We start from the raw sequence: 27,559 nt of genomic DNA, 5'->3' as shown, positions 1-27,559 counted from the left end.
TTATGAGACCCACCGTCGTAAGTAGCATCTTTCTTCGTAATTTATTCATTCTTTGATCCGCGTAAGATTATGATACCCACTGTCGAAAGTAGCATCTTTCTTCGTAATTTCTTCTCTCCATACGAAGAGCGAGAGATATATTTACAAGTATTTTTTATCAGAGAGAAAGAGAGGGGATCAGACCCGTGTAAGCTTATGAGACCCACCGTCGTAAGTAGCATCTTTCTTCGTAATTTATTCATTCTTTGATCCGCGTAAGATTATGATACCCACTGTCGAAAGTAGCATCTTTCTTCGTAATTTCTTCTCTCCATACGAAGAGCGAGAGATATATTTACAAGTATTTTTTATCAGATAGAAAGAGAGGGGATCAGACCCGTGTAAGCTTATGAGACCCACCGTCGTAAGTAGCATCTTTCTTCGTAATTTATTCATTCTTTGATCCGCGTAAGATTATGATACCCACTGTCGAAAGTAGCATCTTTCTTCGTAATTTCTTCTCTCCATACGAAGAGCGAGAGATATATTTACAAGTATTTTTTATCAGATAGAAAGAGAGGGGATCAGACCCGTGTAAGCTTATGAGACCCACCGTCGTAAGTAGCATCTTTCTTCGTAATTTATTCATTCTTTGATCCGCGTAAGATTATGATACCCACTGTCGAAAGTAGCATCTTTCTTCGTAATTTCTTCTCTCCATACGAAGAGCGAGAGATATATTTACAAGTATTTTTTATCAGAGAGAAAGAGAGGGGATCAGACCCGTGTAAGCTTATGAGACCCACCGTCGTAAGTAGCATCTTTCTTCGTAATTTATTCATTCTTTGATCCTTTCTTCTGTCAAAGAGAAGGCTGAAGCGGAACAGATATGATATGAGATTCAATGTATGGTTGCTCTTCGTTTAGCGAGGTGGGAGAAAAAGAGAGACAAGTTTTACTGGAGAGAGATGGAGAGAAGACCCTTGTATCGTTATGAGACCCCCTTTCACAGTTAACGTCTAGGTTCTTGATGGTTGTTTTTTTTATCATTTATCCTGCCGAAGATCGTACTGAAGTGAAACAGGTGGAGAGACAGAGAGAGAGTATTTTTTGGGAAAGAGAAGGTTTCTGAGAGGAAGTGAGAGAAGTTTTTTGAGAGAGAGAGAGGGAGTTCCTGAGAGAGAAGTTTCTTGAGAAAGAGAGAGAGAGAGAGGGTTTCAGAGAGAGAGAAGTTTCTTCAGAGAGAAAGAGAGAGAGAGAGGGTTTCTGAGAGAGAGAAGTTTCTTTAGGGAGAAAGAGAGAGAGAGAGAGGGTTTCTGAGATAGAGAAGTTTCTTTAGAGAGAGAGAGAGATAGAGAAAGGTTTCTTGAGAAAGAGAGATATAGCAGGTTCTGAGAGACGTAGAAGTTTCTTGAGAAAGACAGAGCAGTTTTTTGAGAAAGTGAGAGAGAGAGAGAGAGAACCGGAACCATGTATCATTATGATACCAATTATCATAGATAACATCTTGCATGATTCTGATTTCTTTCTCTAATAATTTCTTCTGTCGAAGAGAGGATTATAGCAAAAAAGACATTGCTTCGGGATAGGAAGTCTAACCTATTCTTCTTTTGGCGAGGAGGCGAGCTGGTCCTGGCGAAGCCACAGGTTGACCAAGAAAGAGTCAATGATTATCTGCAGGGAGACCACTCCATTCAACGTCTAGGCCGAGTAAACCGTTAAAAAAAAAATCTGCAATGATTAAGAGCAGTGAAAGACTTGGAATTTACCTGGTTTATGTGCGCCGCCACGCAAGGAAGGACCAGCAAGCCAGGCTCTCCTAACGCTCCTCGGAGCTGTTCCACCACGGCCACCATCACAGGAAGAGTTTTCTGCCAGATTAAGAAAATCTGAGTCATTTCCTTTCAGAAAATTAAAGAAAGACATGAAAACTGAAGGGATTTTGAATCAGTATGTCGGCTAATTTTGGGATTCAGCTCAATGGAACTGGGTGATTGTACTTGGGGAAAAAATCTTTTGTAATTATAGAGCTTCCATTCAATAAGCTACAAAGAGAAAACTCGTATCACTGTTTGAAATTACCATAAAAATTGACTAATTTATGCCATACATCAGAAAAACAACTCTACGATATGCATGATCTGTAGGCTTAAATATTCATGCTGGAGTTCGACGTGAAGGAGATAAATGATGCTTCAAGATGAATATAAAGATCAATGACAAACATCAAGTTTGTTACCATTCAGCGCTGACCTGGCTGGCTATGAGTATCACAGCACGAGAATTCTCCTTCCTTGTAAAAACAGAATTATTCTTCAAAGAAATTGCTGACCCGCCTTTCAGCGCAAGGGTGTTGAACGCCAGCAAAGCCAGGTGGAGGAGCCTATACACAAAAGGTCAAAACCTGAGCTACCATTTCATTGACAAAAGTCAAAATTCAAATGTTAAAAAATTAAGATTGCTTAGATAGTGTTAAGGATTGATGCACTAACCATGGGCCTAAGGCCATGTAACTGTAATAGAATCGTTAGGGTATTAATGGAACTGCTAACTCCCCTTAGAATGCTGCTAATGGACCCCTGGAAGGCCCATTAGCAGCCCAGTAATGGTCCACTAAGGGCCCATTACAATCCCACTAAGGGCCCATTAAGGGCCCATTAGTGAAGGCCCACTAAGGGCGGGAATATCAGGCCCACTAAGGGCCTGATATGTTCTGGGCCTGTCCTGGACAGGCCCAGAGTCCAACGGCTAGCCGTTGGACCCTCCAACGGTTACTTTTTCGAATAAGACAAATAAGACAGTTGTTAAACAAGTAACCTCTCTTTTGAATTTCAAAGGGCCTAGTGCCCTGGATTTTTTTGTGTATAAAAGGGGAACTCTTGGCAGTAATAGACCATCTTTTGTGCCCCAACTCTGGTGTTCATCTCTCTCTCTCTAATTTCTCTCTCTAGCTTTCTCTCTCCTCGGATTACTCCGTTTCACATGGTATCAGAGCAGGTTTTCTAGCCTGTTTCTGACCTTTCTTGCTGAAGGTTGAAGGCATCCTACGGGAGGCATCTTCAACCACTTTTCTCACTCAAGAGGGAGAGTTTTTTCGTGCTGGGTTCATCTTTGTGCTGTTCTGCATTGTGCTCAAGAGTGCCTGGAGTCATCCAGCCCTGCAATTCTTCAGCAGATCAGCATCTCGGCATCCCAGCATCTTCACATGGCAGCCAACGACAATTCCAATGCTCTGCCAGCTGCTGCACCAGAGATTTCAGCAGGAAGGCAGGCCATCGTCTCCTCAGATAGGTGGCTAACTTCTTTGCCTATTCTTCCTAAGTGTGCTCTGCTCAATGGGAACAACTTTCTTCTGTGGTCTCAACGGGTTCAAACTGCCTTGACACCCCGGGGCCTTCTTCATCATCTCACCGACAGTCCTCCTCCAAGGACCTCTCCGAATTTCCCTCAATGGGTAATCGAAGAGGAAGTTGTCTACGGATGGCTGCTGGATACTCTGTCAGGAGATTGCCAAGGAGAATATTCCTCCTTTGGCACCTCCAAAGAGCTCTGGGAGGGCGTCCAGCAAGACCTCTCCAAACAAGGTGACAAAGCCAAGATCGTGGATCTCCTTTATAAGTCATTTACTATTCGGCAGGGAGAAAAAACGATCAAGGAACATGCCAAAGAGCTCCGGAATATCTACACGGAGCTCGATCACGTCTGGCCACTGCCCACTGAACCTACAGCTAGGGCTCAGTGGTCAACACTCCGTCTCTGCAACTTCTCTTCAGCGTCAATCCGGAGTTTGAAGTCTGTAGGAGCCAGTCGTGCAATCAGGAGGTCGAACCGACCTTCAATGAAGCTGTCTCCAAGCTCATGACAGATGAGAGCCGCATTCTCCAAGAGAAGGGGGCCTCCACAGCACATTGTTATTATGTCGCCAAAGGCTATACGCCTTAGCGGCATCTCCCAGCCTACGAGGCTCCCCGAACCGATACTGGGAGAGCTCCCAGAGATACCATTATCTGTGCCTACTGCAAAAAACCGGGGCACCACAAAGATAAATGTTGGAAGCTTCATGGGAAGCCTCCACACATTGCCAGGGCTCACTTAGCCCAGACTTCTCAGCAAGGGGGAGTCATCTCAGCCGATGCTTCAACGACTACCGGGGAACTCCAGATGGTGATGCAGAAGCTGCAAAACCTAGAGAGTATGATCAACTCCCCGGGCAGCATTATCGGATCCACATCAATGGCCAACTATGGTAAACCCGAACTTATCTTTAGTCTAAAAAGGTTTACTACAAATTCTAAATTAGCCTGGATACTCGATTCTGGGGCTACTGATCATATGGCTCATTCGAAAACTTGTTTTTCGACATATGAAATGATAGCCCCAGGAAAGCATGTCCAAACAGCAGACGGCTCTCTCATGCCGGTTGCTGGGATTGGACAGATCCATCTCCAACCTTTAGGTACCATTTCCTATGTGCTGCACGTTCCAAAACTCTTTATTAACCTAATATCAGTGCAAAAAATAGCAAAAATGGAAAACTATAATATTCTTTTTGATGACATTGATGTTTACCTATGTCATAAGGTCCTCAAATCGAAGATTGGGCTAGCTAGAGTCCATCAAGGCCTCTACTATCTACCTGGATCAGATTCCTCTACCCCGTGGACAGGACCTACGGTGGCTGTCGCACAAGCATCAATGGAAAAGACCATGGAGATCAACGGATGGGTCATCCATCTTTCCATCTTCTTAAAGAAGTGTACCCTCATCTATTTAAGAATCATGAATTGACTTCATTTACCTGTGATGCTTGCCAATTAGGAAAATTAAGAGGCCTACTTATCCAATTAGTAATCACCGTACAAAATTTCCATTTGAATTACTGCATTGTGATGTAAGGGGACCATCGTCTTCCATAGATCTCCTTGGTTCTAAATATTTCCTCATTTGTACGGACGATCACAGTCGTTTTTCTTGGGTGTTTCTATTAAAATTAAAATCTGAGGTTTCCAAATATATCCGCAATCTGATTGTCCTCATTGAACAACAGTTTGGGAAAACGCTTAAAGGACTCCGAACTGATAATGCTAAGGATTTCATTAACAACGAGTTAAATGAACTCCTAGCATCCAAAGGCATTACTCATGAGACGTCTTGCCCCTATACCCCTCAGCAAAATGGACTTGCTGAGAGGAAATTGGGGATCTTGTAGATAAAGCCAGAACACTACTTATCCAAGCTAGCCTACCATTAAATCTTTGGGGTTTTGCAGTGATGACTGCAACTCATTTAATTAACCGCACCCCTTCCAAAACTTTGAATTTGCTGAGTCCAATTCAAGTTTTGGAAGCACATTACCCAACTGCTCGACTCCGAACCGGCCTACCCCCAAAAATTTTTGGGTGTGTTGCCTATGTCCATAATCCTGGACATAAGCTAGACAAGTGGTCTACCAAAGGTCTTAAAGGTGTTTTTCTAGGGTATTCTACAACTCAAAAAGGATATAAAGTCTATCATCCCACCACTAGAAGACACTTTGTTTCAAAGGATGTTGTTTTTGATGAAAAATCTTTTTTCTATAAAACTGATAGACATACCACACTTAGGGACCTCCACTACTTAAAGAAACTCGATGAACATATTCCTGCAAGGACTACTCCTGATGCTGATCACAACGACTCGTCTCAGCATCCGGAGCCTGTGTTTGTTTTTCAGGAAGATTCGTCTTCCGCTCTTCCTGAAAACTCTCCAACAGACCCTGCAGTCGTTCCAACAGATCTGTCTGAAACAACAGCAGATCCTCTGTCTGATCTTAATTCTCCCAAATATCATCATGACAACCTAAAAGACCAACTTCCACCCTCTCAACCCATCACAGGTGACAACAGCTCACAAGGTGATTGGTCCATTGCCATTAGAGAAGGAAAAAGATCCTGTGTCAAGCCTCGGCCAACTGACACAGCTCATCTTTTGACTTTTAATAAGGTCTCCTCAGAATATAAAACTTTCCTCACTCATGTTCAGGAAGGATATATTCCAAAAACACCTCAAGAAGCTCTCTGAATTCCTCATTGGAAGGAAGCTATGGATGAGGAAATGAGAGCTTTGATGCTTAATGATACTTGGGAAATTGTGGATCTTCCAAAGGGTAAAAAGGCAGTTGCATGTTGCTGGGTCCTCACCCTGAAATGCACACTTGATATCACCAACAAGCCTAAGGCTTGGCTTGTAGCTAAAGGTTTCACCCAAACCTTTGGCATAGACTACCAGGAGACCTTTGCTCCGGTAGCCAAAATGAATACTATCCGTATCATCATTTCTTTGGGAGTGCACTTTGATTGGCCATTACAACAATATGACATTAAGAATGCTTTTCTACATGGGGAGCCGAAGGAGGAGATCTATATGACTCTCCCACCTGTCTATGGAGACAGTACGACGTCCAGGAAAGTCTGTCGATTAAAGAAAGCTTTGTATGGATTAAAACAATCCCCTCGGGCTTGGTTTGGTAAATTCACTAATACTATGAAAGACCTAGGATATAAACAGTGCAACGGAGAACATACACTATTCTTTAAACATTCTTAGTCCTTATTAACTATTCTCTTAGTATATCTTGATGATATTATCATCACAGGAAACGATTTTCAGGAAATTCCTCAACTGGAAAAACATCTCAGCAATGTGTTCCAGGTCAAGAACTTAGGATCCTTAAAATATTTTCTTGGAATTGAATTTGCCCGGTCTGCTGACGGTATGCTTCTGACTCAGCAGAAGTATATACTTGAACTTCTAGAAGAAACCAAGCATACCCAATGTCGGGTCAGTGACATACCCATTGAATCTAAACACCATCTCTTGATTAACGAGGCTGACCCCACAATAGATATCACTTCATATCAAAAACTCATTGGAAAACTTCTTTACTTGTCCCACACTAGACCTGATATTTGCTATACCGTCAATGTCTTAAGTCAGTTTCTGCACTCACCTCGCACTTCCCATTTTCAAGCTGCTAATCGAGTTCTCAGGTACCTAAAGGGCACCATTGGTCTCGGCATCACCTACCAACGCACAGGTAAACTTAATTTATATATCTACACTGACTCTGATTTTTCAGGCTCCAGACTAGATTATAAGTCCACTACAGGTTACTGCACCGTCCTCGGTGGCAACCTCATCACCTGGCGAAGCAAAAAACAAAGTGTTGTCTCTAAATCCATCACTGAGGCTGAATTTAGAGCCATGTCTAAAGGAATTGATGAAGCAATGTGGATCAAGCACATGCTGGACGACCTCCGCATTCCCTACGAAAAACCTATCACCATCCGCTGCGACAACAAGTCTGCCATCAGCATTGCACATGATCCAGTGTACCATGATCGGATGAAACATGTCAATATTGACAGGTTCTACATCCAAGACCACCTTGAACGAGGAATCTTGTGGTGTTCATCTCTCTCTCTCTAGCTTTCTCTCTCCTCGGATTGCTCCGTTTCACAGATAGGAACAACTAGAAGCGCGGAGTAGCAGAGTATCAAATATGAAGCCTCACATAGTATTAGACAATGGACTTACATTCCCAATCCCATGGCCGAAATAAAGGCCATGGTTTGAACGTTCAACAGCAAACTCCTTGACCTGCTGATTTGTATCCAAGGTACCTAAAAATAAATTCGGAGGTTAGGTATCCCATAAAAGTTATTATTGCAAGCAGATTATTAGATAGATGCCCTCTTAAACCAAAGATTTGAAAAATTATGCCTAGGGGTACTAAAGTAATCTCCATGTACAAACTGGAAGAATGAGTTTTCTGTCTCTACCTCACCTGGATGAAAATGATGAAATCATCATTGTCCCTTATCTGAAGGCATGATGATTTTGTCTCGTCAGCCCCTCTTGTCATACTCCCTCTGTTAAACTCAGATGATGAGAGACGATGACAGTTTTCATTGTCATTGTCATTTTCTTTGGTCATGAAGATGATGTTGATGACGAAATCAACATCAACACTCAAGATGAGTATGACGAATACAGGTTTTGAATGGCAATGAAAATTTTTGCCATTGTCCCCAAACACAAGTTTGATGTTAAATCTTCTACTGATGGAATGTGCGTGCACATGCTTGGATAAAGCACAGCAACTTAAACAAGTAAAACCCATGCATTTATGAGAAAGCAAGCAGTACAAACTTTGCTACAGAACATAAAAGAGATTCCTTGATGATCTTTCGTGGAAGAGTGCGCTCAGAACATGCTCAAGTTCTTGAATAAACTTTTTCCAGATGATGATCACAGATAATAGAATGGAATATTCCTTAAGAAATTCGTTCATACCAGACTGAGAAAAATTGCACTTGCAGTTGAGAAGAGCTTGCGATTTTGGTCCACGAATTCTGCCACACCTGAAGATACAGAGATGAGAAACGAAAGTTCAGCATTTATCTTAACCCTATAAATCATAAAACTCAAATGCTAAGCCCCTTTGAAACATATGAGCGAAACACACAAGTGGAGTATTACACTAAAATTAGCAACTCGAATCAGATATCAAATCCACACATCTCATCCGCTATCACCTTCATGGTCTGCGAGTAGCAGAAGGGTTGCAGTGAGATTGGTGAAATGCCCAGTTCTAGGCAGATAGTATGGTCAATGCTTCTTGTAGCCATAGAGATTAAAGATAGTGCCAAATTTTTGCTGCAGCTGATTGACCAAGGTTGGATCAATGTCCCTCATCTCAGGCTTAGCGTAATGGGACAATTGGAAGAAATCCATGCACAGATCATTCTCTTGACCCATCCCCTTGCAGCTTGACTCGAAATAAATTCCGGGACAGCTCATGCTCATGTTGCATTGCAATGAGATGACCAGCTCTTGTACCACAAAGGTCAGACTGAGCTTCAGCCAAATCAACCTCGATTTTTCCCACACTCTGTAGCCATTGCATACCCAATATCACATCCACACTACCAACACGAAGTGGGAAATAGTTGTCTATGACAGTGAGTCGTTGAACCATCATGGGAACACCTTTGCAGATGTCCTAATCCTACAATATCTCCTTATTGTTCAAGGTATTGAATAAGCTTTATATGTTTCTTTTTTTGTTTCTCTCTCTTCTGTCTGTCTCTCTATATGTACCTTCTTGAAGAGAACCCTAAGCTAAGCTGTTTTGTTTGTTTTCTTCTACACATTCTCTCTCCTCGGAGCTTTCTCTCCCTTGAGCTTTCTCTCTCCTCAGAGCTTTCTCTCCCTTGAGGCTTCTTCACAAGGTGATATTGTCAGAAGAGGAAGAAGAAATGAAAATGTTCGAATATCCACTAGATCCGCAGATATGAAGTTTTGCGTATCCCCACAGTTGAGTAATAGTGATGACTCAAGTCTGGTTGAAGGAAACTTCAACATATTATGGTTTATTCTGTGGTTCTACCGCATCTCTTCTACCCCACTTGAATCAAAGAGTATGCCCTCTGATAGGACCATTACCAAGAGCTCCTTGTTGCACCAATGAACATGAAAGAATTTCTCCTCACAAGAAAAATGCGGTCCCTTCACTCAATGATCCTGGACCTGCTCAGGGATGAGGTTCATTTTCCGAAGAAGTTGGCTGGAGGGGAATTTAAGAAAATGCTGATCTTGAACTCAGATAGTGCAGTATGGGTCTACCAGATTGGTGCGGGCCTGGAGAGCTCTGTTGTCCATAGCTTGTCACTAATGGTTTGTGCGGGTGATTGGAAGGTGAGCACCATCCTGGCTGATGCCAGTGCTAATAATATTTTTTAGTGTGTTTGGCCTTCATCCAGGTTGATTGAAGGTTGTGGCATTCTCTTAGTCTAACTCAGCACAAATTTCCAAGATCAGGCCTTCAGAAGTAGTCCATCATCAGTTCCTTGGATACTTGTTAGGACTCTGGCAGACCTAACAGATGTTGACGGAAACACCTCGTACTATCCCAATGTATGATGAAATGCAAGAAGTGGAATTCAAGTAACCAGAAATATCACGGTCTTGATACAGTTATCAATGATCGGTCTACATGAAACAGATCTGAGACACAAGGGGGAAGAGAAAGATTAGCCTGGAGATGGCGTGTTCCTGGATAGAACTGTCGTGTAGCGACGGAGTCTGGGCGGCCGGATCAGCGGAAGACAATGGAGAATTTCCACCAACCTTCAGTAGCAAGTTGATCGAATGCCCCCTCTGGATGCCCCTCTTCTTTATTTATATCTCTTCCTGCCTGCTGGTTTCTCGCCTTTATTTGAATGTCCACACGTGTGGGTCACTCCGCATGTGTGGAAATAGTTGCTTTCCTCTTTTTTGATATATATGTATGCAATGGCTGCTTATCAATACTCTTCGAAAATTAGCAGCAAATTGGATAAACTCCTCCTGATAATAGGTCACTGTACTGTCTTGTTTGATGTTGAAAAATTATTGGTGGGTTGTTACCACCTGACTGACCCCAAACCATGCAAGGAGCTGGATCTTGAGAGTGAACCAATCTTTAATAAGCGACAAGCTGATTGACCACTAATGACATGTCAGGGAGTTTCCTTCTGATACATTCCCCGCTGGGATCATATTGTGAAGAAGCTGGCCCTGGTGGAATGGAGAACGCAGAGGGGACGAGGGTGGTGGATGAGTGGCAGAGTGAACGTCATGGGGATCAACGAAGTGGACGTCGTCGAGGGAGAGAGAAGCTGCAAGAGAGGAAACAACTTGTAAAATCATGTCCTCTCATCAAACGAGGAGGGCTACATATTTAAAGGAAAATTCAATAGGGAATGGGAAAGACAATAATGCCCCTAGTGGGCTTACTAGAGGGAGTGGATTGTAACAACTTTGAAGATTGTACATGCTGCCGTGACTGATCAAAGTGTACCCTGATCAAAGTGGGCAGATCTCTCCCCATGGTCAGCTTTCAAGGGCTCACCTTCAGCAAAGAGCGGAATATGTATTGTAACTCATTTTACCCAAATGGGTCCAGTTGGTCCAATTCTTGGGCTGATCAGATAAAAAGACATGGAGGAAATTCCCCAAGCATAAAATTTACCAACGAATGGCGGTCCATTTGCGGATGGTATGCAGATCTTCCCATATACAGCTTTGAATAGCTCATCATTCATTCCAAATCTCAAAGTCAATGGAGTTCTCTGCAGAAGATGCTAGTGAAGATTCAGTCACTATCTGATACTATAGATGATGGGACCCCACATAGGTCCAGGACCTCCGTTGTGAAATCCATAACAGTAAATAGATACTTTAGGGCAATAAATGGCCATATTATGTGACATGTCCTTCAATTGTATTGGTAGATATTGAACAATGTAACAAACTGCGAAACCTCACGATGATGCCAGTAGACAGATTGAGAGAATAAAAAGGAGAACGATATATTTGTATGAAAAATCAGTCAAGAAGATTACAACAAGTACAATCGAGCTTTTATAGTCGTGTACACAAGGAGGGATGACCGTTGGAGTCCAACGGTCATCTCTTAATGGGCCCACATGAGATGGGCTGGACTAACACCCCCCCTCAAGTTGGGTATAGATGTTAAACATGCCCAACTTGGACACCAAAGCTTGAAATTGTGGGCCTGGTAGGCCCTTCGTGAAAATGTCAGCTACTTGCTCCAGCGTTGGGATGTAATGGGGAATAATAAACCCATCATCGATGTTCTGCTTAATGTAATGACGTGCCACGCGTGCATGCTTGGTCCGTTCATGCTGGACGGGGTTCTTGGCCATAGCAATAGCAGACTTACTGTCTGAATAAAGATTGACCCCCGTACCAGGAAAAATATGTAAGTCTTGTAGAATATCCTTGAGCCACATGCCCTCACACACTCCCTTCTTTAAGGCACGAAGTTCAGCTTCAGCACTGGAGAGAGATACTTCCTTCTGCTTTTTACTTCTCCAGGTAACGAGGTTACCTCCAATAAAACTGCAATACCCTGTGGTGGACCGACTATCCTCAAACGACCCTGCATAATCAGAATCGGTATAGAGAGCCACAGTGGGTTCTCCACCCGTCCGGAACAGGAGCCCTTGGCCAATAGATCCTTTCAGATAGGCAAGAATGCGATCGGCTGCTTGTTGATGAGACTCCCGAGGGTCACTCATAAACTGACTCAAGGAGTTAACAGCGAATGCAATATCAGGGCGAGTATGGTTGAGATACAGCAGTCGCCCAATAAGTCGCTGAAATGACGCCTTGTTCACTGGGGCATCTTGACTATGCTGCTCAGCCTTTAGCTTGACATTGATGTCTACTGGAGTAGCGGCTGGACGACAGTCCAATTTACCGGTTTCCCGTAGTAGATCAAGAATATACTTGTGCTGGGACAGAACGATTCCAGTCTTAGAATATGCCACCTCAGTGCCCAAGAAATAGGTAAGTAGGCCAAGTGCTTTAATATCAAAAGAGCTAGTGTGGTGTGCTTCAAGGCTCCGAATTTCGTCCACATCGTTTCCTGTGATTATAATATCATCAACATAAACAATAAGAATAGCGATTTTCCCGTGAGGACTATGCTTGATGAATAACTCATGGTCGCCTTCACTCTGGAAGAAACCGGCAGCCAGCATGGTTTGAGAGAATTTTCCGAACTAGGCGCGAGGGGACTGCTTGAGGCCACATAGAGATTTCTTAAGGTGACATACATCACCTGAATTGTGACTCAGAGAATAGCCGGGGGGTGGTGACATGTATACTTCCTCTTCCAAGTCGCCATGTAAAAATGCATTTTTGACATCATATTGAAACAACTTCCAATCAAAGAGCGCTGCCAAAGCAATTAACACACGAATTGTATTCAACTTTGCCACCGGAGCAAAGGTCTCAGTATAATCAATACCATAGGACTGGGTATATCCTCGTGCGACCAGGCGAGCTTTATACCGTGCAATAGAGCCATCGGAATGGTATTTGATAGAGAAAACCCATCGACTACCCACCACCTTCTTGCCAGCTGGTAGAGGACCCATTTCCCATGTAGAATTTCGCTCAAGTGCTTCCATTTCCTCATCCATAGCTTGTTTCCATTCAGTTGACCGCAGGGCTTCGTTGACTGTTTGTGGGACCGTCACGCTCAATAAGGCTTGAATCACTTTATTATACGCCGGGGAAATTCGATTATATGACACATAGTTTCCAACAGGATATCGCTTTGTTTGTGTGCATGCTCGGACACCCTTGCTGACGGCGATAGACCAGCCATTGTTGCTAGGAGTGTCGGCACACACCGCGGCATCAGTGCTTGTATTGAGATCTGAGAGATTAGGTTGTTCTTCCTCCGAAATGGGGCAGAGAAGCGGATCTGCAACGGGCGGTAGACTCGTGTTGAGTGGTGCAGAGAGTGCCAGCTGTTCATTGTCACTCGTCAACACCTCCAAGTCGAGATTCCCATCGGACCGGCTTTCTGCGTCATAAAACATCCGTCCCTCGTCAAAGGCGACGTCTGCTGTAGTGTAGATCCGCCTTGAGTTGGGATGATAACACCTGTAACCTTTTTGAGTCGATGAATACCCCAGGAAGAGACACTTGAGTGCCCTGGGATCTAACTTTCCTGCATGGTGAGCATGTACATATACGACACAACCAAATATCTTGGCGGGCAAGTTAGTCTTTAAACACAAATGTGGAAATTCTGTAGACATAAGATCAATAGGAGAAGAGAAATTTAAAGTTTTGGACGTGGTGCGATTTATGAGGTGAGTGGCCGTGGCAACAGCTTCACTCCAGTACTGTTTGGGGCAGTTTCCTTGGAACAGAAGAGCTCGAGTTGTGGACATAATATGACCAATTTTCCTCTCAGCAAGTCCATTCTGCTGAGGAGTGTTTACACAAGAGGACTGGTGTACAATTCCCTGATCCCCTAGATATGTTATGACCTCTCCAGAAAATTATTCTTTGGCATTATCTGTTCTGAGAACCTTGATCTTTCTATTAAACTGTGTATGAATCGTCTCGCAAAAAAGTGTAATGACTGATGAAACTTCAGCTTTCGATTTCAGCAGATATACCCAGGTATATCTAGTGAAATCGTCGACAAATAAAATGAACCACCGGTGATGAAAGAGACCCGTGGTGGAACACGGTCCCCATACATCACTATGGACACATTCAAATGCAGCGGAAGATCGATGATTCGAAGGAGGAAAACTCGTTCTTTTGTGTTTGGGAAATTGACATGACTCACAAATCAGATTGTCCACAAAAACTCCCTTAAACAAGTTGGGGTATACATGTTTCAAAAGATAGAATGAGGGGTGCCCTAGTCTTCGATGAAGGAGGATGACCCACTCTTCACTTTGGGTGTTGTATGCCATTTTTCGATGATCACCCTCCTCCAATCCGTCTAGTAGGAGAAGGCCCCTTCCCGTCTAACAGATGAAATCTTCTTCCCGGTGTCCTTGAAGCACAAAAAACAGGAATTGGCATCGAGAATGAATCTCAAATTAGTATCAACAACTAACTGCGTTAGAGATAGTAAATTTGCTTTTAAGTCAGGTACGTGTAAAACTTCCTTTAATTGCATTCCCTTAACAAAGACGGTCCCCCTTCCTTCTACTTTTAAAATCCCACCATTAGCAGTAAAAACTTTATGACCACTAGAAACCGGTTCATATGATTTAAACAGGGATTTTTGGGGTGACATGTGATCTGTCGCCCCTGAATCCAAAATCCAAGATGATGATATGGAACTCGTATGATTATGAGTAGTAAGTGCAAGGTGTTTACCTGATCTGACCAGTGACGTAGAGCTCATCTTCTGCAAAATTTTAGTCACTTCGGATTGGATGATTTTCTGAATCTCGCCCCCGTCATTACTCTTCTTGGTGGAGGGATCGCTCCCTTCACTCGAAACATATGCCTTCTTCTGGTCTCTAGGTATCCAAAGGCCTTTCCGGATCTGCTCCTTCCAAGCCAATTTTCGGCAGTCCTTTACGTGGCCTTCCTTCCTACAATAGCTGCAAACTGGTGGGTCGGGAGGATTACCTTCTTTAGAATATGCTTTAGGTGCTTGCGTCGTAGGTGCTTGCGTGGCAGAACTTGTGGTATTCCGTGGTTCACTCTTTTTTGCGAGGTGAGCTACAGAGGGCTGAGGAGTGGGCTCTTCGTCCTTGCATATCAATTTTTTCCGTCGCTCTGCCCCTTGTAGTTCAGAGATAGCCTCTGCCAGTGTTGGAAATCGTTCCCGATGGAGTAGTTGGCTCCGTAAAGTTTCGTATTCTGGATTTAACCCCATCAGAAACGTAACTGTTCTGAATTTGACTTCTCGCAGATAGGAGGGGGAGTTTTTATCTCCTGTAGGCCACAAGAGATCCAGCTCCCTCCAAATAGCTTTGAGCTTTGCCGAATATGAAGATATAGACATGCTACCTTGCTTCAGTGTCCTCTCTTGTTCCCGGAGATCAAAGACCCGAAAGTCGCTATGAGTTTCTGCACAAGATTTATTGATCTCTTCCCACAAATCACGAACACAATCTATAAGTAGATAATCGTCCCTTTGTTCTTCTTCCATATTTCGTATCATCCAGTTGACTATTAGCGCTTCTTCTGACTCCCAGATATATGATTTTGGATCATCCTCTGAGGGTGCATCTTCTGTCAGATGTTTACCCAAATATGCAGCTTTAAGTGATCGTTGAGCAAGCGTAACCCATTTTTGACCATTCACGCCGTTGTATTTCATATCCAGATCAGGTAGAATCACCCTGTTCTGGATTGTAATAACAGTCTCCTTGGAGGTCGAACTTTCAGCCTCCTTTTCCACCATTGTTGATCGGGTTTTACCACCCATCAAGCTTGCTTAACTGATGAATAACACAAGTAAGAGTCACCGACCTGAGTTATGCGTCGAGTCGATGCTTGCCGAATGAATACGGCACAATGTTGTTGATTCTTCTCTTGAGATGAGACTATTGCCGAATGAGTACGGCCCCAATGAATAATCCCATTTTGGGATAGTTCAATAGACTAATAGGAGAATACCCAATAGAAGAATCCCGTTTTGGGAAGAATGCCCAAAAAAAAGTATTCTTGCCCAAAAGAATGCTCAAAAGAAGGGACGCCCGATAGGAGGAATATCCAATAGAGGGAACGCCCGATAGAAGGAACGCCCGATAAAAGGAATACCCAATAGAAGCAATGTTCAGACTTCACCAAGCTTCCCCGCCGGGAGAGAAAAACAGGTCGGGCTTCGCCGACTTTTCCTGCCAAGAAGGTCCGGCTTCGATGATCTTTCCCGCTGAGGAGAATAGGACAAGCTTTGCGGGCCTTCTTCGCCAAGAAGAGGAGAGCTGACGTTTATTTCCTGTCGAGAAGGCTTCGCCGAGAGTATCCTGCTTCGCCGATTTTTCCCGTCGAAAGGGCTTCGCCGACCTTTCACGCCGAGAAGAATCGAGCGAAACAAACACGACCTTGCCGGTCTTCTCCACCAAAGAGTGGAAACCTAACTTCGCTGTGGATCAGCGACAAACTTCACCAAATGTTTTTTTTCTTTCCGCCAATTTCAAGATTGCTCTGATACCATGTGAAACCTCACGATGATGCCAGTAGACAGATTGAGAGAATAAAAAGGAGAACGATATATTTGTATGAAAAATCAGTCAAGAAGATTACAACAAGTACAATCGAGCTTTTATAGTCGTGTACACAAGGAGGGATGACCGTTGGAGTCCAACGGTCATCTCTTAATGGGCCCACGTGAGATGGGCTGGACTAACACAAACTCTTGGTAATAATTCTGTTATGCCACCTCAGTTCTTTTTTTGAAAAAAATGCCTCCTGAGTTCTTGATAGAATAGATTGCAACATAGAGATGCAATGTGAACAAACAATGCTTCCAAGAATACCAAATACAATGTACGATAGAGTTGGAGAATTACCGCAGTGGGAACAAAATGGAAAGAAACAAGAAGATGAAAAGGAAGCTCAAACTAAAGTTACTGGATCAGTAACCCTCCCTCTAGACCGGGACTCTCCCGGCCTCCAGCCAGTTGCTGCGGCAACTACCTTGAGAAACTACTGTCTCTTCTCTTCCTCCTGATTATTATTTATAGGCTTCTTATTCGGTTGACTGACCCACCATATATTGACCAGCAACATTTAGTTCTTTGATAGGTACATGGTAGACTTGTATCAACATTCCCTCCAAGTTCAAATTGTTCTCAATCTGTAATTCAGGGAACTGTTGGGAGATGACACTGGTGTCTTCCCATATAGCTTCAAAATTGGGCAAGTTTTCCCCCTTGATGAGTAGCTGCAAACATTTTCTGGAGAAACGTCTTTTAATCATCACTTCAAGGTAGACCTGTCATTCGCATTCATCAGAAATGTTTGTAGGAACAGGTAAAATGTTAATATTATCTCCCACAGCTTCGCGTAAATTTGATATATGGAAAACTAGGTTGAATATTTGCTGACTCAGGTAGGTCCAGTTTATTAACTACAGGTCCAATTTCTTTGATAGAGGTGCAAGGATCAAAGTACTATGGTGCTAATTTTTTGGAAATTCATGTGGCCAGTGATTTTATTCTATATGGTCATATTTTTCAAGTACACTTTATCACCCTCTTGGAACGTGATATCATGGCGATGTTGATTTGCTTTCCTTTTCATAATTGCTTGGGCTCTGGTGAAGTGGCTTTGTAATCTGTATAAGATATTGTCTCTTTCTGTGAGTAAAGAGTCTAACAAATCTAGAGGACATGGCAGAGAGCCATAGCGAATGATAGGAGGATCTCTACCATAAACAGCTTTGAATGGGGTCATCTTTGTAGATGTGTGGACACAAGAGTTATGACTATGTTTGCCATGCTAATCATTTTGCCCACTTATTTGGATGTTCAGAAACAAAACAATGTAGGTAGAATTCCAAGCTTCTATTCCTGACTTCTGTTTATCCGTCAGTTTCAGGGTGGTATGATGAACTTAGTTTGACCGCTGCTTGCAGAATTTTTTTGAAGTTCTTGCCAAAAAGAGCTGGTAAAGTTCTGTCTCTCTCTAAAAATATAGAACGATGATTCCATGTAGTCCGACAATTTCGTTAATAAATGTCAGCAATAACAGGTGTTTCAGTCCAACATAATGGCAATATTTGCTTAACCTGCTACCTACTACCATAATTGAGGCATATCCCTCAAATTTTGGTAACCCTTCAATGAAATCAATGGACACGTATTCCCATATTTGTTCAGGGACAGGGAATGGCTGCATTAAACCTGCAGGGGAGAGTGTTGTTGACTTGTCACGCCAGCAAATTTAGCAGACTGCTACATAGTCCTTGATTCTCTTTTTCATACCCTGCCAATATAACTGTTGCGCAACACATTTATGATTCTTAACTACTCCTTCATGACCACCTATTTTGGTATTCGTGATACTCTTTTAGGACCCAGTGAATAAAAAAGATATTTTCTGGAAATACCATTTTACCTTTGTAGAAAAGAATATAGTATTGCTAGGTATAGTTTGGTGTAGTGGGTAACTGAGAAAGAAGTGCTTCTTTGATATTGGAAATTTTGGGATCTTAGTGTATTTCCTTGTCCAGAATTGGCCTATGATATGATCCACCAGCGAGTTTAAACTCGAAGGCCCCGACAGCAGCCCACTAAGCCCAACAAGGCCTAGCCCACTACGAATTCTATTTAAGCCAGGCTACGATTGGGGAAAACCAAGAATTAAGTGCTAATTGTGAGCCTCTCTTTCTCTCTCTCATTATCTTCATCACCCCTCTCTTCTGAGTTGTGATTCTTGTTAGAGCGTATCACATGAGTACTGCACGTGATACACCCCTACTAGCCGTTGCACGGCCTCTGTATAAATATCGTATTTTTTATGAAATGGAATACTCTTTTTCTGTCTCTGCTTCTGTTGCCCTAAGAGTTCCTCTTCTATCTTCTCTGCGTACCAAGAATTAAGTGCTAATTGTGAGCCTCTCTTTCTCTCTCTCATTATCTTCATCACCCCTCTCTTCTGAGTTGTGATTCTGTCTCCTTATTGCCAGCAGAACAACGTTGTCCTCCTGCAGCCACAACCATTCATCGACGTTCTGTCGTCTCTTTCTCTTACCTTCCCGTTTCTTCTACCTTTGACCCACGGGAATCTCTATCTTCTCAATTCTCTCTTCTCGCCACCCTCTGTTTCTGTTATCTCAGAGGAAGACATTTGAAAGACTTCGTTTTATTGCAATTGGAATTTGTTTGAGATACAACTGTTAATTTCGGTCAAGACAGAGCAGAATCTTAACAGCCTATCTAACCAATGTGTCACTGAGATGCTGTGGCAATGTGGTTGATTATCTATCATGGATCGGGACAAGGAGTCTGCCACAATGTTGTGCCTTCCTAACTTGAACTGAATTTCAAAGTTGAAACCCAAAAGCTTGGATACCCACTTGTGATAGTGTTGCGGTACTTCTTTCTGCTCTGCAAAAAATTTTAAACTGAACTGATCTGTATGTATAAAAAGCTTTTGAATAAAAGGTAATGTTTCCACTTATGTGCTGACAAAATCACAACCATTGATATACTGACTTGAGCCTTGAATTGCTGCTAAGAACCTTACTGTAATATGCTATAGGGTGTGACTCCTGAAGAAGTACTGCTCCCAGTCCAAACCCAGAGGCGCCAGTTTCTACCATAAATGGTTTTGAGAAATCAGGTAATTTTAAGATAGGAGTTGTAGTGACTGCTTTCTTCATTTCTGTGAAGACTTTGTCTGCTTCCTTGGTCCAGTTAAAAGATTGTTTCTGAAGTAGCGCTGCCAATGGTTGAGCTTTGGAAGCATAATGAGCAACAAAACGTTGATAGTAATTGGTTAGTCCTAGGAATACTCGGAGTTGCTACAAGGATTTCAGGGGTGGCCATGCTGAGGCGGTATCAACTTACTTGAATCTGTTGCCAAGCATTGAGCATAAATCCAGTGGCCAAGGAATTTGATGCAGTCTTGCGCAAATAATCATTTCTTTGGGTTGATCCTTAAGCTATTATCTTGCAGAATGTGGAAAACCAGATGCAAAAGTTTTTCATGCTCTGTATTAGACTTACTGCATATCAGAATGTCATCAAAAAACACCAGGGCATTGCGGAGGTGTGTACTGAGCTTGGAAAGTGGCCAGGGCATTACTTAACCCAAACAGCATGACTAAAAATTCAAAGTGTCCCTGGTATGTTTTGATTGCAGTCTTATACATGTCTTCTTCATACATTTGAATTTGGTAATACCTAGATTTGATATCTAGTTTAGTTAATGGAGTGGCTCCATGCAGTGCATCAAGTTGTTTGTCTACTATTGGAATAGGGTACCAATTTGGAACAATAACTTTGTTTAGGACCCTGCAGTCAATGCAAATATGTCAATCTCCACGTTTCTTTCTGACCAGTAGAGCTGGACTAGAGTATGGACTGGTGGATGGTCTGACAATGTTTGAAGAAATCATATCCTGAGTTAATTTTTCCAACTCATTTTGAGAAGGTAAAAGTAGAGGTAAGGCCTGAAGTTAATTGGTTGGGTACCAGGTAGCAGACGCACTGTATGATCTATATCTTTTTGGTGGTAAATCCAAACTAGACTCAAAAAACGAAGGGCGAAGAACATGAAAAGTATCAACTTAAGTAGACAATTGAATGGTAAATACCATGGATTGCATAGGATCGCATGCTGCATTGAGTGCTTGGAACTGCCTTTTACTGTTACTAATGTCTTGTGCACCACGGAATAATGGTGTTGAAGCTGCTAACAAGTAGGGATCCATCTTGAGCTGATGAACACGCCCTTGCCATAGAATTTTCAAAGTTCATAGATAATAATTGCTGAAGAACCATTCTAGGGTCCTTTACCATTGAGCTCAAAGTATGACATCAATTGTTCCCATTGGTAAGGGATATAGGTCCTGGATAATGTCTACTCCTTGCATATAATTTGGTACATCCAGACAGACAAATACTGATGATTGCAGAGTCCCATTGGCCAGTGTAACATCAAAACATGCTCCTGCATAAATCTGAAGGGATGTGACTAATATATCATTGGGGTTATTAAAATTGTGGGATGCTCCGCTGTCCACAAGAATCTTCACTGGGAGCCCCGAAATATGTCCCCCGACCTTGATACTGTGATTTCTCACTGGCACCTGAGATATAAATGCTGTTAATTGGGACAAAAATGCTGATCCATCAGTAATTCGAATATCGTCCATCTGCATCGGATCTGGTTCTTCATCTGCTTCCTCAAGTAATTCAGTTTTGTCAAATATCATAATGAGGTTTAAGTCTTTTCTGCATCGGTGTTCTGATAAGAAGTTAACATTACAATAAAGCAAAGGCCTCTTTTCTTTCGTCGCTGACCACAAAAGAAAAGGCTGGCCTTCCAGTTGACCATCAGAAACCTCAAGCTGGCTTTGTCCAACTTGAGCACGAATTAATGGAAAATCAGATAGTGTTTTTATTTCTTCATGGTTAATACTATGGCTACAGTTTTTGCGGATTTTAGACTGGAGTCTGGCAACCTCTGGTGGCTATCTAGGATTTTTGGAGAAACAGAAAACTCACGAATAGTTTTTCCCCATATTTATGGGGTTACAAGTGGCCTGAATGTTACTGGGCCCATTACGATACAAGTGGGCCCAAATGTAAAAGAAAAAAAGGATTTAAGTAAAAATAGAACTAGGAATGGTTGCTTCCAACAGTTTTCAGTTGTAAGTTGATTTTTTTTCTTATGACAGATGCAAGTGACTCTGACGGGCATTGGCTTGTCCCCTCGCAGCATTACCGCACCCGGCCCATGCCCAGATGCATCTGTTTCCAACATGAAAGGTCTTTGTAAAGTCTGGCAAGGCAAGGATACGCACCGATTCCTGTGCCTGCTTGAGCTGTTTAAATGCGTGTTGCCTGAAGTGGCCTCTTGGACAAGGCATTTTTCAGTAGTTGAGTTTGGACCAAAGCCAGTAATGTGAAGTTGGCAATGAGACAGTGGTAACACCCCACTAACCCAAAGAAGTAATGCGGTTCTTGGACAAACATTGGAAGCGGCCATTCTATACAGCTGATATCTTCTCTAGATCTACATTGAACAAATACCAGTTTTAATGATTCACATGGAGTTGATGCTTCTCTAGGAGATTAAAGATATCCAAGAGATGGATTTGATTTTGATCCACGATTGTGATGTAAATGAAACATCATCCAAGAATACCTGAAGCTATATCCTCAAGAAGGGCCACAATATCGGATTCATTAAAAATTGAAAGGTAGCCGATTCATTAGTCAACCCAAATGGCATCGGGATAAATTCATAAAGGCCATCATGGGTCTTGAAAGTCGTTTGGCCATTGTCGTCTGCTTTCTTGTGGCTCTGATGTATCCTGACTTCATGTCCATCTTGGGGAAATCATCAAACCTAACAGTTCATCAACAAATGGAATGGGTAATCTGTCAGGGGTCATCATTTTACTCAACATGCGATTATCTGTCAGGCTGCATCATCCACACAAAATCATCATGTACCATCTTTCAACGAGTATCCTAGGGCTTTTGTAGGGATCTGTGACATAGAAGGACACCTTGTGAGAAGAGTCCCCCTCGCATGATTGACTCCAGCTCATTCTTTTGCCCATGAGAATATTGATATGGTCTCAAATCCACCATCTTGGATCTTGGCAGCAGTGTGATGAAGCGATCAAATTCATTTGGCGGAGATACCCCGTACATGGAGAAAAAATAACTGGGAAGCAGTGTTGGAGGTGCTTGTCCAGTGCTACTCCTATTGAGATGGCTTCGGACAAAAGCCCCATGCACAACTTATTCAGCTGGCCCTGCACCTTGAGGGGAGAGTTTCTATTTAAAGCCTCTGGAGTTAGTGGGACTGTGCAAATCACTGCCTCCTCATTAAGAGTAACAATGCCATCTTGGGGTTATAAGCAGCAAGGTGATATGATTCCCCCAGGGAACATATCGCGAAAGGAGAAGAGGAAGGCATAAGCGAGATAAATGACGCCAAGGTGGATGAAGACTGAGGAGTGGCAGATTGGGCGTTGCCACTGGGTTAGAGATCTGATGGAGTGGACGTCATGGGGTTAGTTAATAGCTGACAAAGGGAAAAACCAAATTGTAACATCATGTTGTGCCTTCCAACAAGGGGGCTACATATTTAAAGGGAAATGCAAAGATGCGAATGCCCCCGGAAGGGTTACTAGAGGGAATAGATCATGACACAAAGTGCTCTAACTCATAGTGGTCATCACCAAACTGAGCAGTTATTTATTGGGTTGGGTTAAGTTGAAACCCAACCTGGAGATCAAGGCAACGACCGCCCGCTACCCACTACTCATAGGGGAACTGCAAGCATCCCAGTAGGTAATGTCCGAGGCCCATTGAGTAGTGGGTAGTGGGCGGTTGCCACCTTGATCTGCAGGTTGGGTCACAAGGGCACCTCAACTAAACCCATTAGGGCTATGATATGGTTCACCGTCGGGTGTACCAAAGTAGACGGGAGAAGAAGGGTATAAGTAGCCCATCAAAGAGTAAAGAAGGCAGCGAGTAACTTGATGGTATGTTATTTCCCTCATCTCACCCCGAGTCCGTCCTACTTCTCACCCCTTTTCCTGTGACCTAATCGACCAGCGCCGCATCTTCAGGGTCTCGCCCAAGCAGGACATCTCTCCGGCGAGCTGTTGTCTCCCGCTTGGAAGGAGCTCTTCTCTCTCTCCACCTCCCCTTCTCACTATCTCTATCCCTCCTCTTGTCTCACACGCACCAAAGGTGTTGTCTGGTGGTCGCAGGGAAAAGGAGAGGCGTGACTATGGCGCCCGTGGCACAGCAATGCTGTGGTAAAGGTGGGCACGGTGGTGTAGGGACAAAGACATGGTGATGGTCCCTTGCGACGAAGACAATGGTGCGGCAAAGGCAGAGGCGTGGCCATTGTAGTGCAATGGTGGAGGAAGATTGACCAGGCTCATATACCAGTATAGAGACCATAATGTAGGTTTTTATCAAAGACATGATTCTTGAAAGAAATAAACCAAACTATAGACGATGCATTGAGAAAATGGAGGAGTAAATTGAAGTCGTGGTGGTACAGGCCTGCATTGGCAGGTGTACGCCTTCTAAGGAGGATCTCCCATACAGACTCGACCCTTCCATAGAGGGCATCTTCTATACCAGGTGGCTCCTCCACACTCTCGTGTCTCCTTCCTTCCTGCCAAATCAACCCTCACTGCTACATCTTCCCATTTGGGGGGCTACGTGTATTCATAGCGTACTAACCTAAGGACTAGAGACAGAAATGTCCTTCGGAAGGGTCAGGGATCATATCGGAGTCTTAAGTCAGAAAAATGCATGAATCCTGGTGAATAAATCATAAGGTTACATATCAGGTACTGTCTTATCTGAAGATGATACGATCCTCGAAACCCTCAGGAGAAAAATAGTCGAAATTATTGTCCCTACTAGAAATAAGTAGCAAACATAAATTGACCAAAAACTCCATGATAAATGAGTCGTAGTGATATAAACAACAGGCATTGAAAAAAATTCAAAGATGGATTTCATGAAATGTGGTGTCTTAACCATTTATAAAAGAGGATTAGCAAAAAAGGACATCGAATTACCTGAAAAAGAATCTCGAATAATCTGCAAAAAAAGTAATATCATTAAGCTTTGCCTTACATTTTTTGAATGATAGACAGTGACATGTAAAACGAATATATTACCAACCTTAGAAGTAGGAAAATAATAAATATTTTAAAGGTTCAAGTAAATTATTTTCTTTGGAGTACGGCAACAATAATTACCTTTCCAATGACAAGAGGGACAAGGAGGGTCATGAGGAGGCTTTTAAGAAGGGGAAAGGTTGGTATGGATACTCCAGCACCTTGTCCTATAAAGTTGGAGAGCAACAGAGGCATCTGAGATGACAAGCATTATTAGCATTGAAAAAAATCAGAGAGAGCTAAAAAAATACTCAGGGGCGATTCAAGTAATACGAAATACTTGTGAAAATTTCTATCATCATAAGCATTTGAGTTCAAAAATGACCAATCAATGCAATCAACAAAATAAATAACATGAGAAGGCATAAATAGAGGATGATAACAAAAGTGCAAAGACACAACAATCCCTTAGACTCTTTTATAAATGCAGGAATGATAGACACAGAGATGAGAAAAAAATATATATATGAAAACACTGTAATGAGAAGTAACTCCACTCTCATCAGAGAAAACCTCAAGAGACTTTAAATAATAATACTAATAATATACATTCGATATCATAAAAGGACGGCCAAAAATGTATTAAAGAGAATAACATAACAGTACACCCAAGAAATAAAACTTTATGAGAAGGCATTAAAACCAAGAAAATAAACTGAAATACTAATAAGAACCAACTTACAATAAAGATACCAAAGAAGTTTGATAAAAGAGTCATTGCTAAAGCCAATGCCGAATTTCCCTTTGCAAGCTGCGTGAGGCTTGTTCTGTGTCACCAGAGTGATAAAACAAACCATCTACGGAAAGAGATACCACATATGTGACATACATGTGTCAATGCTATCCCACTTGAAAGTGTAGTAGGCATGCAACAAAAAATAGCCAAGCCTGGAATAGTTTCAAAGTCAGATTTTTTTTCTAAAAATGAATTTTTTTTCCTGAGTTGAACGAGTACAAAACTCACGTACCAGTCACAAACTCTTGGGGCACCAGTTGAACTTTCATAATCAGCTTTGCAAACAATGGGGTGAAGAATAAAATTGATACCTGCAAAAATTAGGATATAGTTTTAGCATGTGTCTATTTACTCTATGTTTGTGTTGCCAAGAATAGAAGAGTAGCAGACGAAGTCTAGAGAATACTGTAATTGTGTCCTTAAGATATCTGATTTACTCGGACACATCCCTGTAATCCAGCATAACTATTAGAACTTGTGGAATAAAACCTATTAGGTAGGGCAACGACTGGCCTACTGAGTTATAAAAGTGGATATACGGATTCATTAGAAAGGGTTTATTTTTCAACATCTTCCAAGACATTGACCTTTTTTTAAAAGAAAAATAAGGGACAACCCGGGGGAGATATGAAATTTGTATCTTCACCAGATGGCTCTTTAAAAAACGTTTGTGTATTACCTTTTACATCAAATAAATAAGACTTCAAAGTCTATCCGCCTTTCCAAATGCATTCTTCCCAGATGAAGCATTTAGTGAAGATACATTACAGTACTTAAAACCCAGAAGTAATAGTTTACCGGAAATTGAGGTGTCAACTACTAGTTAACAAAGTGATTTTGACAGAAAAACATCTTAATCTAGGTATCCTTATCATGGACCATGACACAAGCTAATAACGACAGGCTAGCCTGACCGAATATAGAGCAGGTTTTCCCTCGAATTTCTAGCTCATTATAGAAGTAAAGAAAACGCCTTTAAACAATTTTTCCATTTTTTTGGTCAAACTCTGGGGGATTTCAAGAACTCGATCCATCAAACATCAATCTAACAAAGAAAATTACTCGTTTAAACTATAACTATGAAATGTCCGTGACAAAGCATGACATACCACACCAAATAATCCAGCAGGCCATGCTTCTCCAGCTGCACCAACATCTGCACTCCGCACAGTAAGTCCTGGATGCAGAAGACATCTTTAGAAACAGAGAATAATTAAACCTCTGACAATTAAAATCACTCTGTTTCTCAAAATAATCACCTGATATGATGAATATTCCAAAAGTGCTAAACTTTGAAAGCGAGTACTGGTGGGCGAGAAGGCCAGGCGTAGGGTTCATCAATCCCAGAGAGACGCCACTGAGGAGAGCTACAAATGACGAGTCACAAAGAAATAAAAATTTATAACCATTCTCAAAATTCAGCTTTATATAGGTTATGCATTCTCATTACAAGGAAATTCCACCCAATCAAGGGAAATAATGGCATTAATCCCCGTTTTTACTAGTGAATCCAGACTAATCAGAGAAGAAATCATGGTACAATAAAGGGAGAAAATTCGTACGAGGATTACACCTAAAGGGAGAAAATTGGAGGAGACGAAGGATAATAAAGGCCGCGACCAAGTCGACAGTCTTCCTTCTTTCGCCTTCTCTGCGGGCTCTTCATCCCCGCTCTGAAACTGCTTCCAAATATGACCTCATCACATCACAATTCAAAACAAGAAACCAAACTAGCAGTTTGCCGCACACGAGGCTACCTTATACGAACCATTCGCTGCTCCAGAAACGACTGAGAGGCGGAGGTGAGATAAACGCAGAGAGATGTTCTTGCGCACAGGAGAGGTTCTTGCACGGCGGAGACGGATTCCTGAGTCAGGTGGCGACTGAGTATAGAGCAATCGACAAGCCATCGTCGCCATCGCCAATTGACGAAGAGAATAGACGATCGAGAGCGCGCTGGGCGATTTTGAAATTGAGAAATCGGACAGCAATCACCGCGGTCGTCGGTTTTGGGGGAAGATCGAGCATTTATGCACGACCCATCAAGTGTTCTTCCCCGGGAAGAAGGGAGAAGCGTCGAGATTTGGCCATCGCTCCGCCGCTTCCAAGCAATTTGGCTATGGCGA

The 27,559-nt window shown here is 42.5% G+C and overlaps 2 protein-coding genes across 6 annotated transcripts; both read right to left on the bottom strand.

Annotated features, from left to right (window-relative positions):
- Positions 1-27,559, bottom strand: LOC144705432 (Sodium Bile acid symporter family). Of its 5 annotated transcripts, XM_078578099.1 has the most exons (15): positions 27,191-27,559; positions 27,007-27,112; positions 26,693-26,800; positions 26,543-26,610; positions 25,666-25,744; positions 25,527-25,585; positions 25,380-25,448; positions 24,779-24,892; positions 24,596-24,617; positions 8,314-8,381; positions 7,555-7,640; positions 2,233-2,362; positions 1,749-1,850; positions 1,579-1,653; positions 1-852 (listed from the first exon to the last, which is right to left on the bottom strand). In XM_078578099.1, exons 1-14 carry the CDS (start codon positions 27,350-27,352, stop codon positions 1,579-1,581), a joined length of 1,248 nt encoding a protein of 415 aa, XP_078434225.1. In that variant the 5' UTR covers positions 27,353-27,559; the 3' UTR covers positions 1-852. The 5 variants fall into 5 exon arrangements, 4 of the variants coding, with proteins under 4 accessions (XP_078434225.1, XP_078434224.1, XP_078434227.1 ...); XM_078578098.1 differs by lacking the exon at positions 1-852 and having other exon boundaries at positions 1,435-1,653; XR_013582039.1 differs by lacking the exon at positions 1-852 and having other exon boundaries at positions 1,615-1,653; positions 2,219-2,362.
- On the bottom strand, positions 11,348-15,787 carry LOC144705434 (uncharacterized). Its single transcript, XM_078578102.1, has 2 exons — positions 14,725-15,787; positions 11,348-14,395 (listed from the first exon to the last, which is right to left on the bottom strand). The coding sequence occupies exons 1-2, from the start codon at positions 15,785-15,787 to the stop codon at positions 14,367-14,369; spliced, it is 1,092 nt and encodes a 363-aa protein (XP_078434228.1). The 3' UTR covers positions 11,348-14,366.

This window comes from Wolffia australiana, chromosome 7 (genome assembly GCF_029677425.1).
Source record: "Wolffia australiana isolate 7733 chromosome 7, ASM2967742v1".
NCBI classification, from domain to species: domain Eukaryota; kingdom Viridiplantae; phylum Streptophyta; class Magnoliopsida; order Alismatales; family Araceae; genus Wolffia; species Wolffia australiana.
The sequence above is the reverse complement of the archived record's forward strand: the minus strand, read 5'-3'. Positions and strand labels throughout refer to the sequence as shown.